General features: G+C 39.6%; 1 protein-coding gene and 1 pseudogene across 1 annotated transcript in view; one reads left to right on the top strand and one right to left on the bottom strand.

Annotated features, from left to right (window-relative positions):
- The window catches only part of SCN8A (sodium voltage-gated channel alpha subunit 8), a 217714-nt gene that overhangs the window by 90241 nt on the left and 110180 nt on the right, over positions 1 to 17293 (bottom strand). Inside the window, exons 9-11 of the mRNA XM_054444133.2 lie at positions 16526 to 16667; positions 13848 to 14054; positions 12756 to 13049 (exon numbers count right to left, since the gene is read on the bottom strand). Of these exons, the coding sequence (XP_054300108.1) occupies positions 12756 to 13049; positions 13848 to 14054; positions 16526 to 16667 (643 nt within the window). The remainder of the gene's footprint in view (positions 1 to 12755; positions 13050 to 13847; positions 14055 to 16525; positions 16668 to 17293) is intronic.
- On the top strand, positions 5796 to 6958 carry LOC129010189 (heterogeneous nuclear ribonucleoprotein A3-like; annotated as a pseudogene).

Here is a 17293-nt window from a genome sequence, read left to right as displayed (position 1 = left end):
CGGATTGAGTTTTTATTAATATTCTTATGAATACAATTGATCAAGCTATACAAATATATTACATATTTTATAGGTAATAGACTTAAGAAATAAAATTGTATTAAAATGCATTTCTTAATAAGATGGACGAGATTTTCTTTTCAATTGGTGTTTAAATATTTGTTGGTAGTATTACTTATTATTAGAATGAGACATGGCTCAACATCAATCCTCCCCACCTTTCTAATAATTGATTTTATGTGCTAAAACCTTATTCACATAAATATTATCTTGGAATGGAAGAACTTTGTTATAGTAATGTCACTCAATTCTTTGGACTCCTTCCAAGTTATATACCAAAAATATATAGCAGACTATCAGCAAAATTTATTGTAATAATCTATCGGCTGGCAATTAAGTCTTTTTTCAATTTTACTGAAAGCAAAGAACTGAAAACTCAATTTGCCAAAAGATTTGTTACCTACACACATTCCCTTTCTTGATTTCTGAGGACATCAAAAAGCTTTATTATTTACTAATAATTATGTGGGTTATTCTCACGAGTTACTCTTGTACTTAAAGGAAGCTCGTTTAACCTAACAGATGGTTGAAATAATCAAAATATTATTAATGTCTTTCCATCATTGCCAACATTTATTTTTTAATATGATTTTATCTTATCACATGATTTAAATATATTTTCATCAAAATCTACCTTAAAATCACAGATTTAGCTCATTTATGAAAATGTTCAACCACATAATCTAATGAGCAGTCAGTCCTCAATGTCAGAGCAATTGGCTAAATTGGATTTATTTTCATTTGAAACAGCATGATCCCATTTTTCACTGTTAATAAATGTATTAGTATGTATCGCAAGGGCAACAATCTCCTGAAATTAAAACACCTCAACATCCCCAGTTATAATTCTGTTTCACTCGTAACAGAAATATGTAAAACAGAAATATGCAAAACAGAAATATGCCTCAAACCCCTGGGCTCACGGCATGCTCCTGCCTCAGCCTTCCAAGTAGCTAGGACTACAGGCTTGTGCCACCATGCCTGGCTAATTAAAAAAAAATTTTTTTTAATAGAGATGGGGTCTCTATGTTGCCCAGGCTGATCTTGAACCCCTGGGTTCAAGTGATCCTCCTGCCTTGGTCTCCCAAAGTGCTGGGATTACAGGAGTGAGGCACCGCGCCCAGCCTGTTAATACTTTTGATGTTAACACTGGAAGGGCTATGGGGCTCCTCTTTAACATTTCTGCCCTTATCTTTTTGTTGGCTACAATTCCATTTCTGGTTCTATACTTTAGTTCCTGTCTCTTCTTGTAATGTACAAAGCCCCTGTCCCCAGATTGGTATATTTTCTTTGGATAATTCTAGTTGCATATTCCATTCTCTCACCCGTGTCTTTCACATGTTATGCTGGCTTTTCCTGCTTTGGCTTTAAGCAACCCACAAACTTCTAAGACAATAAATGAATTTGATCACTAGGGACCACATCAAGAAAAGCACTAATCGTAGATAATTTTATATAAATGTCATTGTTAGATACACACCATATGCCATATATAGGTCTCTAGAAAACAGGATCACCCTGACTTATTTTATTCTTCTGCCTCATCCTTGTACCAGAGAGAAGGAGCTACATTGGTTAGATTACAGAACGTTGACCGAGCCTCATTTATGAGTAGATGTTGTCACTGTGTGTTAAAAGGACACATACACTGTGTGGTAAAGGAGCACATAACAGAGGAAGCCCTTGCACGTCCTTCTTCCATGTTGCTGGATTGGTAAGCTTACTATTCTTCCTACATATATATTTGGGCACCCCCACTGAATCACTGAATCACTGAATCACTGAATCATTGAATCACTGAACCAGCTCTGCTCGGTGTGATTCACAGGCAGCTAGTACATGACTTGTTATTGGTCTGCAATGAGACAAGTAAGGAAACTGAGAGGGGCATTTAGAAACTTTTATAACAATTAGACACAGTCATAACATCTAAGAATGTGATGATTTTTCTAGAAATTGATTGTTACTATATTTTACAATAGTATTAGTTCATGAAGAATTGGGAAAAACAGAAACGAGTCCTTTACCACAGGTAACTTGAGAAACACTGCTCTGAACAATGTGGCTGGCCAGAAGATGGTGTCTTAAAATGTACTTGGGATTTTGTTTTAATCAGATCACTCTGCCTTTGAAAGAAGAGTTCGTTACTTCGGTTCCCAAGAGGAGTGGGGTTGCCATGCCATGGAGGGCCATATGGGGAAATATAAGTGTTGGTCAGGAAGCAGAAGGAGTGAGGGGGAAAGTTTAGCCTGAGCCTGTGGTTTCCTCAGGAAGGAAGGGATGAGGCAAGATAGGTAAGTCTGAGCAAGTTTAGGACTGGGGAGTTTGAATAATTTTGGAAGGCTCTGGCCTACAGAGGTGGTAACTACTTGTCTGATATCTGGCTCTGGGGTGATTTAGGGCAGGAAAATATTGGCTTAGTGAGTGAGTTAGATAAAGGAGGTAGTTGGGAATGTGGGCTTTGGACTGGTTGATCTGTACATGAAAAACATGTTTGAAGGCAAGCGTAACAAAGAACACTGAGGTTCAGGGTACAAGCCCAGGTGTTAATAACCGGTGCCTTGGCCACATATATCTCTCTTGAGGGCACATCACTGGGGAGAAATATGGCCAGGACAACACAGGACTCAGGTACCCATGGCCCCTTTGCTAAATGCCACAATCTCCTTTAACACTATCACACCGTCCTAAAAATGGCATTCAAGACCCTCCCAGCTTTGACTCTAATTTACTTGTTCTACTTTATCTTTCACTGTTTTCTCATACACCCTACCATACAGCCACCCTGCCGCAGGTCTTTATTTCCTCTGTTTGCAGTGCACGCTCCATTTTCAGCTGGGGAAATCCTCTCAGTTCTCCATGATCCAGCCCTTCTGCTTCTTCCTCTACTAACTTCCTTAATCTTTCCATAGCACCAAACCCCCTTTCAGAATATTTATGCTCTACTTTATTTTTTATTTTTTTCTTCAAGACAGGGTCTCACTCTGTTGCCTGGGCTGGAGTGCAATAGTGCAAACACTCACTGCAGCCTCAACCTCCTGGGCTCAAGTGATCCTCTCACCTCAGCCTCCCAAGTAGCTGGAACCACAGGTATGTGCCACACCACGTGGTATGTGCCATACCACGCCTGGCTAATTTTTATATTTTTTGTAGATAATGGGGTTTCACCGTGTTGCCCAGGCTGGTCTCAAATTCCTGGGCTAAAGCAATCCTCCCGTCTTGGCCTCCCAAAGTGCTGAGATTATAGGCGTGAGTCACTGTACCCGGCCTACGCTCTACTTTTTACAACAGTTCTTTATATACATGTTCTATCTCTCATTTTTAACCAACTACAAATTCCTTAAGGGCACATTGACTGATTCATCCTTATATCTCCTAGAATGCTTTGCACATAGTAACTACAATGTTTAACTTAATTAACATTCACTTAGATTAGGTACTGCCAGCTTAGCCACCCATTTTAGGGTTGCTCCACACCTGCACGGGGTCACTGCTTCACTTCTCACAGCAAGCTAAACTACACTGAATTCATAATTTTGTCTTAAGTCAGTGCTGGGTGCTGACACTACCTGGTACATTAGGCTTTCACATTAGGAAAGAGGTTTTATGCATTTTACAATAAAATTTAATTTTATATAATTTTTTTTTTTTTTTTTTTTTTTTTGAGACAGAGACTCGCTCTGTCACCCAGGCTGAAGTGCAGTGGTGCAATCTTGGCTTGATGAAACCTCCGCCTCCCAGGTTCAAGCTATTCTCCTGCCTCAGCCTCAAGTGATCTGGCCTCAAGTGATCTGCCCACCTCAGCCTCCCAAAGTGCCAGGATTATAGGCATGAGCCACTGTGCCTGGCCAAAATTTAATTTTATTTAACCAAATACCTATTGTGTGCTAAGTGGTGTGGATACAGTGGTGAACGAGACATACGGCATGGTCCCTGCCCTCTTGAAACTTGGAGGCCAGGAGGAAATATCATATACTACATGAGATCTAATATATCAGACTATTCTTAACCTTAAGGATAGTGATAAGGACAATAGGACAGTGATGAAGGTCATGACCAATTCAGTGAACCTATGAACACTTGATAATCAGGATCCTAAGATGATACATAATACGAGGAAAAACTCTTCTATTATTTTCTAATTCCTTGTTTCACTCTTTGCAAAAGAGTAGTCTGCAATGAACAAATGTGAAAGGGGTAAAGGTGACTTGCCCCATTTCTCCTTGTACCCAGGATCTAATCCTGATTTAGGGCATTCCCTAAGGAGCTACGTCCTGAGGGCTGAAACCCCAACCCTTCCCCAATCTCAATTTTCCTAGACTAGAGGTTTTCAGTGATGACTCAGGATCCATGGCTCTATTAAATCCTGGGATCCTGTGTAGTTTATGAGATGAGTAGGCCTTACTTCCTCTTTTCAAAATCTTCCTGTCAACCAACCAGGAGCTTTTAGTCCTTTTCAGGCAGTCACAGTTAAACTATAAATTCCAACTTAGGTTTAGATGTTTGCTTGGGAGAATGCCTCCGAGATGTTCTGGATTTGAGGGTGTAACTTTTGCATTCCACAGAAAAAGTATCTCTAGGGATCTCAGGGGATACACGTAAATTGTCTGTCAAGATGAGGCTTACGTGACTGGGATGTTTGGAATGTGATGAAGGAGTGATTTTACATGTTCTATTTCCATGCCATATTTCACTTTTTCTTTGTAGTATAACAGTGGTTCTTAAAGTGTGGTCTGGAGACCCCTGGAAGTCCCTGAGACCTTTTAAGGAAGGCTCATGAGGTCAAAATTCTTTACGAATAATACTGAGATGATATGCGCTTTTATTACTCATCTTCTCATAAGCACACAGTGACACTGTGAGCCTGACAGCTTCATAATATTTAAATAGTTTTCTGATGAGACTGGTGGTAATAATAAATATAGTTTTAAAATCTCATGTATATTTGGAAGATTTGCATAAACTCAGGAAATGAAAATTTCTCAAATGATCAATGCATGATGCTAGAAATCATTCATGGGTTAAAGATCTATGGCACAAAATGGAGCAAGGGATTTTACTATAACAGAGTACAAAGTTACTGTTACAGTTTCCACATCACAAGTAACTGTTTAAAAAATTGTCACCGTTAAGTTTTGGAACAGCATCAAGGAGGAACATTCACAGTTATCTGAAAAGGTTATTAAAATATTCCTCCCTTTTCCAACTACATACCTGTATGAAACTTGATTTTCTTCAAATACTTTAACCAAAGAAAATCATATTGCAACAAACTGAATGCATGCATAAGCCAGTATGATATTTCAACTGTTTTCTATTACACTACAGATTAAAGAGATTTGCAGAAATGTAATACAAAAAAAAACCCTTTTTTTTTTGTTTTGGAAAACAGTTCATTTTTCTTAAAAATATATAATTTGTGTTAATCATGTAATGGGTTTATCGTTACTATATTTTTAAAATTAGTAAATATTTTTTAATTTTCTTAATTATAATTTCTAATATGAGAAATTAAAAGCACATTTTAAAAAGGTTTTTAGGTCCTCAAAAATTTTTAAGAAGATAAAGGGGTCCTAAGACCAGAAAGTTTGAAAACTGCTGCAATAGAGCAATTAAAATACTTTGAAAAAATAGGCTCAATTTAATACTTATAAACTGCCCTGAGCCTTAAAAATATAGAGAAATAGGTCGGAGATGGGTGAGCAGGAGATGTCTCAAGAAGAACTCAGGCTCAAATGGAGGTAAAACCGCTGCCTGGTCGCCCCTAGCCCGACTCCGGCCGTCGCCATTGCTGCCGGCAGGAAGAGGGCCATGACCCAAAGGAACCACAGAAGTTGAGAAAACTGTTTATTGGTGGTCTGAACTTTGAAACTACAGATGATAGTTTAAGAGGACATTTTGAGAAATGGGGCACACTCACAGATTGTGTGGTAATGAGAGACCCCCAAATAAAACGTTCCAGGGGCTTTGGTTTTGTGACTTATTCTTGTGTTGAAGAGGTGGGTGCGGCAATGTGTGCTTGACCACACAAGGTTGATGGGCGTGTAGTAGAACCAAAGAGAGCTGTTTCTAGAGAGGATTCTGTGAAGCCTGCCCATCTGACAATGAAGAAAATTTTTGTTGGTGGTATTACAGAAGATACGGAGGAATATAATTTGAGAGAATACTTTGAAAAGTATGGCAAGATTGAAACCATAGAAGTTATGGAAGACAGGCAGAGTGGAAAAAAGAGAGGATTTGCTTTTGTAACTTTTGATGATCATGATACAGTTGATAAAATTGTTGTTCAGAAATACCACACTATTAATGGACATAATTGTGAAGTGAAAAAGGCCCTTTCTAAACAAGAGATGCAGTCTGCTGGATCACAAACAGGTCGTGGAGGCGGATCTGGCAATTTTATGGGTCGCGGAGGAAACTTTGGAGGTGATGGAGGTAATCTGGGCCGTGGTGGAAACTCTGGTGGAAGAGAAGGCTATGGTGGTGGAGGTGGTGGCAGCAGAGGTAGTTATGGAGGAGGTGATGGTGGATATAATGGATTTGGAAGTGACGGTGGCAACTATGGCAGTGGTCCTGGTTATAGTAGTAGAGGGGCCTATGGTGGTGGTGGACCAGGATATGGAAACCAAGGTGGTGGATATAGTAGCAGTGGTGGAGGATATGATGGTTACAATGAAGGAGGAAATTTTGGCGGTGGTAACTATGGTGGTGGTGGGAACTATAATGATTTTGGAAATTATAGTGGACAACAGCAATCAAATTATGGACCCATGAAAGGGGGAACTTTTGGTGGAAGAAGCTCGGGCAGTCCCTATGGTGGTGGTTATGCATCTGGTGGTGGAAGTGGTGGATATGGTAGCAGAAGGTTCTAAAAACAGCAGAAAAGGGCTACAGTTCTTAGCAGGAGAGAGAGCAAGGAGTTGTCAGGAAAGCTGCGGGTTACTTTGAGACAGTCGTCCCAAATGCATTAGAGGAACTGTAAAAATCTGCCACAGAAGGATGATCCATAGTCAGAAAAGTTACTGCAGCTTAAACAGCAAACCCTTCTTGTTCAGGACTGTCATAGCCACAGTTTGCAGAAAGTGCAGCTATTGATTAATGCAATGTAGTGTCAATTAGATGTACATTCCTGAGGTCTTTTATCTATTGTAGCCTTGTCTTTTTCTTTTTCTTTTCATTACATCAGGTATATTGCCCTGTAAATTGTGGTAGTGATACCAGGAATAAAAAATTAAGGAATTTTTAACTTTTCAATATTTGTGTAGTTCAGTTTTTCTACATTTTAGTACAGAAACTTTAACAAAATGCAGTTTTGAAGGTGTTTCCTTGTGAGTTAACAAGTAAAGATCATTGTTAATTACTATTTTGTATGAATTTTGCTAAAGTTAACTGTAAAGAAACACCTGCTGACTTGCAGTTTAAGGGGAATCTATTCTCCCCATTTTCAAACCATGATATGAATGGGTACTGATGTGGAGAGAATAGATAATTTGTGTGTTTGCAATGTGTGTTTTAGATAAATAGGACTGAGTATTTAAATTAGCATTTGTGAATTTCATAGCATTACGATTACCTTCAAATGAAAAAAACTCAAAATTTCTAAAAAAAAAAAAAGAAGAACTCAGAAGCTATGGAAATAAAAGAAACTGACACATAACTGAACTATGTTGTGAGAAAACTGAAGCCACATTCATCATTAAGCTAACAGAAGAAATGATCATGCACGTGTGCAGGAATAAAGAAGGGGTGGTTAGGAGCACAGGCTCTGGAGCTGGATGAACCTGGACTCAAATCTTGGCTTGAACACTTACTAGTTATATAACCTTCTACAACTAGTTATGGTTATAAGTTATTCTTTCTAAGCCTCGATTTCCTCAGTCACTCTTCCAGAGAAACTGCAGGAAAGTCCTGGGACAAAGAATACTACTATACTTTGTAGCATCTAAGCTACTCTTGGCAGTCAGCCTTGGCCTCTAGGAATTTACTATTTTTTTTGAATGGAGAAATTAGACTAAGTGAATATTTTCATGCAAAGCAGGACATCTCAAAAACCTGGTTTTATTTTTTGAGTTAAGGAGCAATCAGTGCACCTTTGTACTAAAGCCTATAGAATAATCAGAGACCATTCAATAGCAAAGCGTTAACAGCGCTAAGGTATTCATAGCTTAGTGAGTCTCTCAAGACAAGGGTAAGATTACAACAAAGCTACTATCATACTTTCCCCAAAAGAGGCTGAACTAGAAGAAAGGAGAGGTGAAGGTGAGATAGAGATGGCTTCAGGCTATAAAGAAGTCTCTCAGAAAGGGTTAAATCAAATTTCTAAAAGTCTTGCATTCATTTGTCTAACAATATCTAGCCATGTGCCAAGAAGCAGACCTTGACTTTAACACTTTATTTAGAGAGAAGAGGATATGAACATAAATAAATATGCACACAGAGTATATGTAGAGTACTTTCTATATGTAGAGTAAAAAGCAACAAATAAAGAGGTACATATAAAACATAACAGAAAGATAAAATGAAGATTTCCAACTAGAAAACAGGAGAGTCAGGGAATGTTTCTTGAAAGGAAGATATCAAGAATAACTATGATGTAGAAATTCAAAGACAGAAAAATAGGGCATTTTATTTAATTTTAATTTTTTGGTTTGTTTGTTTTTGTTTTTGTTTTTTTGGAGACAGGGTCTTGTTCTGTTGCCCAAGCAGGAGTGTAGTGGTAAGATCACAGCTCACTGCAGCTTCAACCTCCCATGCTCAAGCCATCTTCCTGCCTCAGACTCCCGAGTAGCTGGGACTACAGGCATGTGTCACCACGCCCGGCCAATTTTTTGGTAGAGACAGGGGTCTCTCTATGTTGCCCAGGGTGGTCTTGAACTCCTACCTCAAATGATTCTTTCACCTTGGGCTCCCAAAGTGCTGGGATTACAGGTGTGAGCCACTGTGCTGGCCAACAGGACATTTTAGAGAGGGTGTTTCTTGAGCAAACCACAGAGGGTAGAAAACAAACATCATATATGAGAAATATCTAGTAGCTCATTCTGGTTTAGGTATAGGGTGCTTGATGGGGCACAGAGACTGGAGAATGAACACATAGGTTGTGTCCATACTAAGGGGATGGGGAACGCTATGAATTCCAGGATAAGGAGTTGGGACTTAATTAGTAAATAGAATGAATCAGATTAGGGGAATTCCCTCTCCCATTCTTCTTAAAAACTATTCTAAACTGTCAGTATTTTCTTTAAACCTCCAAACACAACCTCTCATTCCCTTCAATAAGATGTTTAATTCCCTACATTATCAAAAAATTAATTCATTTTTTGTAGAGACAGAGGTCTCACTATGTTGCCCAGGCTGATCTCAAACTCCTTGATTTTTATTTCCCAACATTATCAAAACACTAAACTGTCAGGGGTTATCTTCCTCAACTTCCTACTCCTTTTCTACAAATTTATCCACCTCACCCTTCCCTGTTTTCTTAAGGTTTCAGGGAGCAAGGGTCCCTTTTCTGTTAAAAACCACATCTATTTCGGTATCTTCCAAGATTGTGCTCTACTTCTATCTATTCTATTTCATTTTCTAATGTGTCTCCCTTTTCTGTTTTTTTTTCTTCCACAAATTATAAACATGATTATTTCCACCCACACTCTTTAAAGAAGCTGGGATGAGAAGTCTATACTCATTGTCTCCACTCCCCACTCAACATGGCATCCTTCCTTATTCTGGACTAAAACGTGTCTTTAAAGTCCTCAATGACTTTATATTGCCAAATCCGATGGACACTTTCGATTCTGCGCTCACTAAGCATCTCTGTTAAATTTCAATCCATTGATCACGGCCCTGCCTTCTCCAACATTGCTACTCTCCTGACTTCACTAAACTCTTGGCCCTCTCAGCTCCTCTAACACTGTTTATCTGTTTTCTTTCCTGAACTCTATCTCCTATGTCGGTGAACAGCAATGGTCATATCTTTGGCTCACTGTTCTTCCAACTGACACATTCTCTTTGAGTACTCTCCACAAGTCTCATGGTTTCAATCACCACCTCTCAGCTCAGGACCTCTTCCCTGAGCTATCATTTGCCTATCCTTGTCTAAAAAAATCTTTACTTGGTTATCCAACAAATAATTCAAACTTTGGATACCTAAACTGGAATATGCTTCCCTTCTAAACCTAGACCGTCCTTTTTTTCTTATTGCTCCCTCACCAACACACACATACACTACCTAATTCCTGTCTATCCTTTAAGCTTAGACCGTCCTTTTTTTCTTATTGTTCCCTCACCAACACACACATACACTACCTAATTCCTGTCTATCCTTTAAGCTTCAGCTCAGAAATTTACGTTTCCCAGAAAATCTTTACTGAATCTCCATGTTGGGATAGAGCTGTGCTTTTCTAACACCCCCAGCATATCTCAATTATGGAATAATACATGCTACTACATAATTTTTTAGTGTATTCGGCTGTCTCACTGTACTGTAAGCTCTCTAGGGTAGGAATGATGTTTTAATCACCTTTTAAGCCCTAGGACCTAGCACAATCCTTGATATGTAGTAGGTACTCCATAAATGCCTACTACATGAATGATAAGAACTACATTTTAGGACGTAATCTGTTGACAGTATATAAAATACAAAGGAGAAGGAAAAAGACTAGAGAAAACAAAACGGCAGTGGACAAACACAGTAGAACAAAATAATACAATTGCAAAGCCAAAACTAAGATAAGGCTAAGGAATGAAAAGAAAGGGATGGACATGAGGGATTTTGCTCATCCCCTGAAATGAATAAGACTGGCAAAAGACTGAACCGGAAAGTGAGAGATGCAAGTGGGAAAATGAATCATCTCTGGGAAAAAAGAAAAGACACTGGATATACTGCCATAAACAGTAACTACAATCTATTCTATACCTACCAACTTTCCAGCATTTCTTTCAAATGGGAAATTAAATGGCCTAAGAATTGGATTTTGGTGGTGTTCTCTGAAATTCAAAAATACCTATTTATGTGATGACATCTATAGTAATAGAATGCTCAACAATTACCCTAAGTCTTCTCTTCTCTTTTTTGTTTAGTTTCCTTATTTATCAAAGTTGGGAAAAACTGGAGGCTTTCAATCTACCATAGGCTAACTTATCAGTGTGATACTACATATCCAGAATAATTAATCAGTAGAACTTGCCATGCTCAAATAAGATGTCTTGTTTCATGACTCCTATTATTACTATCCCCTATAATTAAATGCAATTCTTAAACAGAGATGTTTGAGCTAAATTCTGATGCTTAGAGGAGAAAAGCTCTCCCTGATGTTTTAGAACATGAAGATTGCTGGCGTGACATATACTTTACTGCCAAGCAAGTCTGCCAAAGGTGATCACATAGTCTAGGGTTGGCTTTTACATCAGAGAAGGGAGGGCAGGATTAGAATGGAGAATGTTCCAAATGTGCTGGTAACACTTCCTCCCAGAGGAGAACAATATGGAGCATAGTGAGGTAGAAATGAGGATGCAGGGATGGGCCTGGAAAATACAGGGCCAAAGGGGAAAATAAAAATCAAGTGGGATTAGAAAAACCAGATGTTTTTAGGCTTATTGAGCCAATGCAAAGAGTTTACCTGTTGTAGGAATGCACGTTAGTACAATGAGTTTGGAGAAGAGTATGGAGGCTCCTCAAAAAACTAAAAATAGAATTACCATATAATCCAGTGTGACAGTTAATACTGCATGTCAATTTGATTGGACTGAAGGATGCAAAATATTGATCCTGGGTGTGTCTGTGAGGTGTGTTGCCAAAGGAGATTAACAGTCAAGTCAGTGGGCTGGGAAAGGCAGACTCACCCTTAATGTGGTGGGCACCATTTAATCGGCTGGCAGTGAAAATAAAGCGGGCAGAAAAACGTAAAAAGGCGAGACTGGCCTAGCCTCCCAGCCTACATCTTTCCCCCATGCTGGATGCTTCCTGCCCTCGAACATCCAACTCCAAGTTCTTCAGTTTTGGGACTCAGACTGGCTGTCCTTGCTCCTCAAGTCTGCAAACAGCCTACTGTGGGACCTTGTGATTGTGTAAGTTAATAATTAATAAACTCCCCTTTATATATTTATATACTAATAGGATATATAAATATATCCTATTAGTTCTATCCCTCTAGAGAACCCTGACTAATACACAAGCAATTTCATTATGGGGTATATAACCGAAAGAAAGTAAGTCAATATATTAAATAGATATTTGCACTCCCATGTTTATTGTAGTACTATTTACAATAGACAAAATATGAAATCATCCTAAGTGCCCATCAACAGATAAATGGATAAAGAAAATGTGGTATATTTACATTATGGAATACTATTCAGCCATTAAAAAATGAAATCCTATCATTTGCAGCAACATAGATGGAACCAGAGGTTATTATGTTCAGTGAAATAAGCCAAGCACAGAAAGACAAATATAGCATGTTCTCACTCATAAGTGGGAGCTAAAAAAGTGGATCTCTTGAAGGTAGAGAGTAGACTGGTGGTTACTAGAGGCCAGGAATAGGAGGGGATAGAGGGGATGAAAGAGGAAAAAGAAGAATATAATTGTACTTAACACTGAACTGTACACTTAAAATGGTAAAGATGGTATAATATATATACACACATTTTACCTTAATAAAAAATACATTTTTGAAAAAGGTATAGAAAAAAGAAGAGTTTACCTGATTCATGATGGAAAATTTCCTCCCTATTCTGTTGTCTGGCAGCCGAAAGGCCTTCCTTCTCATGCCATCTTCTGACTCTGACTTAAACACCTTCTCAGGATCCCCTTTCTCCTCTCCTTCAGAGAGTTCCTTTTGCTTCCTCTTCTTTCTCCTGTTACGTCTTTCCTTTGCACTCTTTGAGCTGAGTTTAGAGATTTCAGAAGAGCTCCGAGGGGAGCCCCCTCCTTCTTCACCTTCTTCCTCTATGGCATCTTCTGAGACAGTTCCTGCTGAAGTGGCCATCGCAGCAGCCTAGGAAAGAAGCCACAGCAGGGAAGCCAGACCAGGGCAATTAACTGGAGCCACCCAAAGCCAACCAGTTAGTACAGAACATTTCCCTACCGAAGGGAAAGGAGGAAAAAAGGAGGCAGGAAACCTAGACTGTTAGAGGGTTTCTGGGTATTCTGGCACACAGCCCTAAGTGAACACAGCAGAACCCAGTGGTGAGAACTTTGGGAGTTATTCTCTTGAGCATTTCAGACAAGAACTTGGCTGCTGCCTTGGTACCAGAGGATCCCTTCTGAGCAAGTCTGGAAATGAACGCTAAGTAACACTATATATTATGGGTCCTAAAAATATATAAATACATGTACATTTAGATAAGGATTAGAAAGTTAAGTGTTAAGGTGATGAGATCACAAATGTCTTTCAAGTTTTACTTTAATATTTTGCCTGTATCTTCTTTTTAATTAGAAATAATACTTTTTATGACCACAGGAATCTTAACGTTTTTCCCAAGAAAAGGAATATGCTTATGTGAAACACTATGTAAACTGCCCTGGTCACTTTTTTCTTCCCAGTCATCATGGCGGTTGCACACTGAACAGTTGAGAAATTCAACAAAAGATGATATGAACAAACAATTTGGCTGTTAAGACAAATGGAATAACTGGATCAACCATCTGCACTTGTTACTTGGGTTATTTTCATCAGACCAATGGCCTCTATTTGAAAATATGCCTAGAAAAGATCAACTGCAGTGAAAATCAGATGGGTCCTTAGTCACCATGATCTGGCAGGAAGGTCTATTGCAAAGAATTCATCACCAACCTGTGCCTCTTCCTGTTGCTTCTTAAGTTGCTCCAACATTGCTTTAAATTCAGCCTCTTTTTGTTCTGCCTCCTCCAGTGTTGCCTGATTCTGTTCTTCATAAGCCATGGCCACCACAGCCAAGATCAAGTTCACCAGATAGAAAGAACCCACAAAGATGACCAAGACGAAGAAGATCATGTATGTTTTCCCGGCTGCTCGTAAGGTCTGCAAAGACAAAGGCCATTTTCTGAGTCACTTGTACCAAATGAACCAGGCTGAAAATAGCTAATGGGCCAAGTTCCTCTGTAAAAGGGCACTATTTGCATTTTGTACAGGACTATGTTTAATTGTGCAGTACTCCTTACTATTGTGGGCACTTGGTACTCCCAATGGTTGAATGGTTTCACTTATCCTCAACTCATATTAAATGGCAGTAGTTATCTCCCAACCATTGTGACAAAAAAATCCCCTCTCACTTCTAAATATTCCCCATACACTCCTTTCATAAAAAAAGTTTGATTTTGGGCTAAGACAAGTATAAAGAAAAGAATACAAGACTGCAGCTTATTTATCTACGGATCCTCAAACAGCATTAACAGACAAATTATGTCTCTGAAATCAGGTCCAAGTTGCAGGAAATCCCATCTTTTTTTTTTTTTTTTTTTTTTTTTGAGATGGAGTGTCACACTATCGCCTAGGCTGGAGTGTGATGGCACGATCTCGGCTCACTGCAACCTCTGCCTCCCAGGTTCAAGTGATTCTCCTGCCTCAGCCTCCCAAGTAGCTGGGATTACAGGTGCCCACCACCATGCCCAGCTAATTTTTTGTATTTTTAGTAGAGATGGGGTTTCACTATGTTGGCCAGGGTGGTCTTGAACTCCTGACTTCGTGATCCACCTGCCTCGGCCTCCCAAAGTGCTGGGATTACAGGCGTGAGCCACCACGCCTGGCCCCATCTTTTTTTTTTTTTTAGATGGAGTCTTGCTCTGTCACCCAGGCTGGAGTGCAGTGGCATGATCTCAGCTCACTGCAACCTCCGCCTCCCAGGTTCAAGCAATTCTCCCACTTCAGCCTCCAGAGTAGTTGGGATTACAGGCATGTGCCACCATGCCCAGCTAATTTTGTATTTTTAGTAGAGACGTGGTTTCACCATGTTTGCCAGGTTGGTCTTGAACTCCTGGCCTCAAGTGATCCACCCGCCTCGGCCTCCCAAAGTGCTGGGATTACAGGCATGAGCCACTGTGTCCAGCCAGGAAATCCCCATCTTGAGTGACACGCTTCCTTATTCTTTTGCAATAGGATGAGTTTTAAAAGGATATGACAATATGACATAAAGGATAGTGGGGAGGTTAAAAAAAGGCAGAAGGAAACTAGGTTTTAGGTTATGTACATGCAACCCACTGTTACAAAGTTTTCATCTTTATTCTGTTAACCACAAAATGCGCCAGGCATGGTGGCTCACACCTGTAATCCCAGCACTTTGGGAGGCCAAGACAGGTGGATCACCTGAGGTCAAGAGTTCGAGACGAGCCTGGCCTCTATTAAAAATACAAAAATTAGCCAGGTGTGTCATGCCTGTAATCCCAGCTACTCGGGAGGCTGAGGCAGGAGAATTGTTTGGAGGCTGCAGTGAGCTGAGATCGCGCCTCTGCACTCCAGCCTGGGTGACAGAGCGAGACTCTGTCTCAAAAAGAAAAAAAAAAGAAACAGCATCAATCACAAATATTTCATGAGAAATATTCAACCTGAGGGAACTCTAGGCTGTGCAACAGAAAGGTAAGAATTAACTCAGATATTTGAACTACAAACTTCCCTTAAAGAGGGTCCTTCATGCCTGAGGGGACATGTTTTTCATTTTCAAAGTAACTGGTATCACCAAATGACACAAAGAGAAAACAATGGACTGTCATAAAATTTCTAAGCTGTAAGACACTTAGCAATCACTTACACTAACTTCATTACAACCAGCAAAGTTAAATGACTTGTCCAGAGTCACCAGTGTAGCCTAACAGAATGTTACTGACCTTATTTTTATCTGTACAACCTGCTTGAACAAGTCCAAATGTGTTACAAATCTCAAAAATGTTGATATATTTATACTCCAAGGTCCTTATGGAAATTCCATCTATATAGTCCCTTGCACAAAGAGGTGTTTAATTTTTCTTAAACAGAAGCCCTAATGGTGGCTCACGCCTGTAATTCCAGCACTTTGGGAGGCCACAGTGGGAAGATCACTTGAGGCCAGAAGTTGCAAGACCAGCCTGGGCAACAGAGTGAAACCCCAACTTTCCAAAAAGTAGAAATATTAGCCAGGTGTGGTGGTACATGCCTGTAGTACCTACCACAAAAACAAAACAAAACAAAACAAAACAAAAAACAAACCCTAACCCCAAATATCCAAAAGGAGATATGCTGCAGAGGATAAACAATAGGAAGTAGATAGAGATAGCAGATTCTCAGGCCAGACAACAGGCCATCAAGGCTGTAAGAGTCTACAGCTATACATGACTGAGCATTCAAGAAACAGGGATAAGAACTGAGAAAATTCACTTAATATCAAAAACCAGCTGACTGTGGGAAACACAACAGTTAGATCTTGTACAATGTCTTCACTAAATGTCTCTCACACAGAATGTCCCCAACCCCATATATGCTCATGCAAACTCTATGGCCAAAGGAAAAGAGGTATTACTCACCAATTGATACAAGTTTTCCCAATAGTCCTGGGTCATAAGGCGAAATAATGCCAAGAAGGCCCAGCTAAAAGTGTCAAAACTTGTGTAACCATAGTTGGGGTTCCTTCCTGCTTTCATACACTGGTATCCCTCTGGGCATTGCCTAAAGAAAGAAAGGGAATTTCAGGACTTTTCAACATAATTCCACCCAGCCATGACCTTGGAGATAATAAATAACATAATTCTATTTACTCCATGACCTTGGAGATAATAAACAACCATTGATAGAGCCAGGCCAACAAATTGGAAGAAAAAGAAGAAGGAAATAAGCAGCTAGCCAACTTCTGGGGACAGCCTAGGGTCAGAATCACCTGACACGGTCTTTAAAAATGCAGATTCCTGCGTCCTTACCCAAACTAGCAATTAAAAGTTCTGGATACGGGATCTACGAATCTGCATTTTTAAGAGGTATGCCAGGTGATTCTTATGCATGCCAAAGTGTGAGAAGTACTATTCTAGATTCATATCAATGTGCAATTCAATCAAATTTAACACTTAGCTATTATCCCAAATGACAAACAGCTAGAAGTTCCTCCTTTTTTTTTTTTTTGAGACAGAGTCTAGCTCTGTCGCCCAGGCTAGAGTGCCATGGCATGATCTTGGGTCACTGCAACCTCTGCCTTCTGGGTTCAAGCGATTCTCCTGCCTCAGCCTCCCGAGTAGCTGGGATTACAGGCACCTGCCACCACATCTGGCTAATTTTTGTATTTTTAGTAGAGACGGGGTTTC

This window comes from Pongo pygmaeus, chromosome 10 (genome assembly GCF_028885625.2).
Source record: "Pongo pygmaeus isolate AG05252 chromosome 10, NHGRI_mPonPyg2-v2.0_pri, whole genome shotgun sequence".
Lineage (NCBI taxonomy): Eukaryota > Metazoa > Chordata > Mammalia > Primates > Hominidae > Pongo > Pongo pygmaeus.
This window is presented reverse-complemented; position numbering and strand designations above follow the sequence as displayed.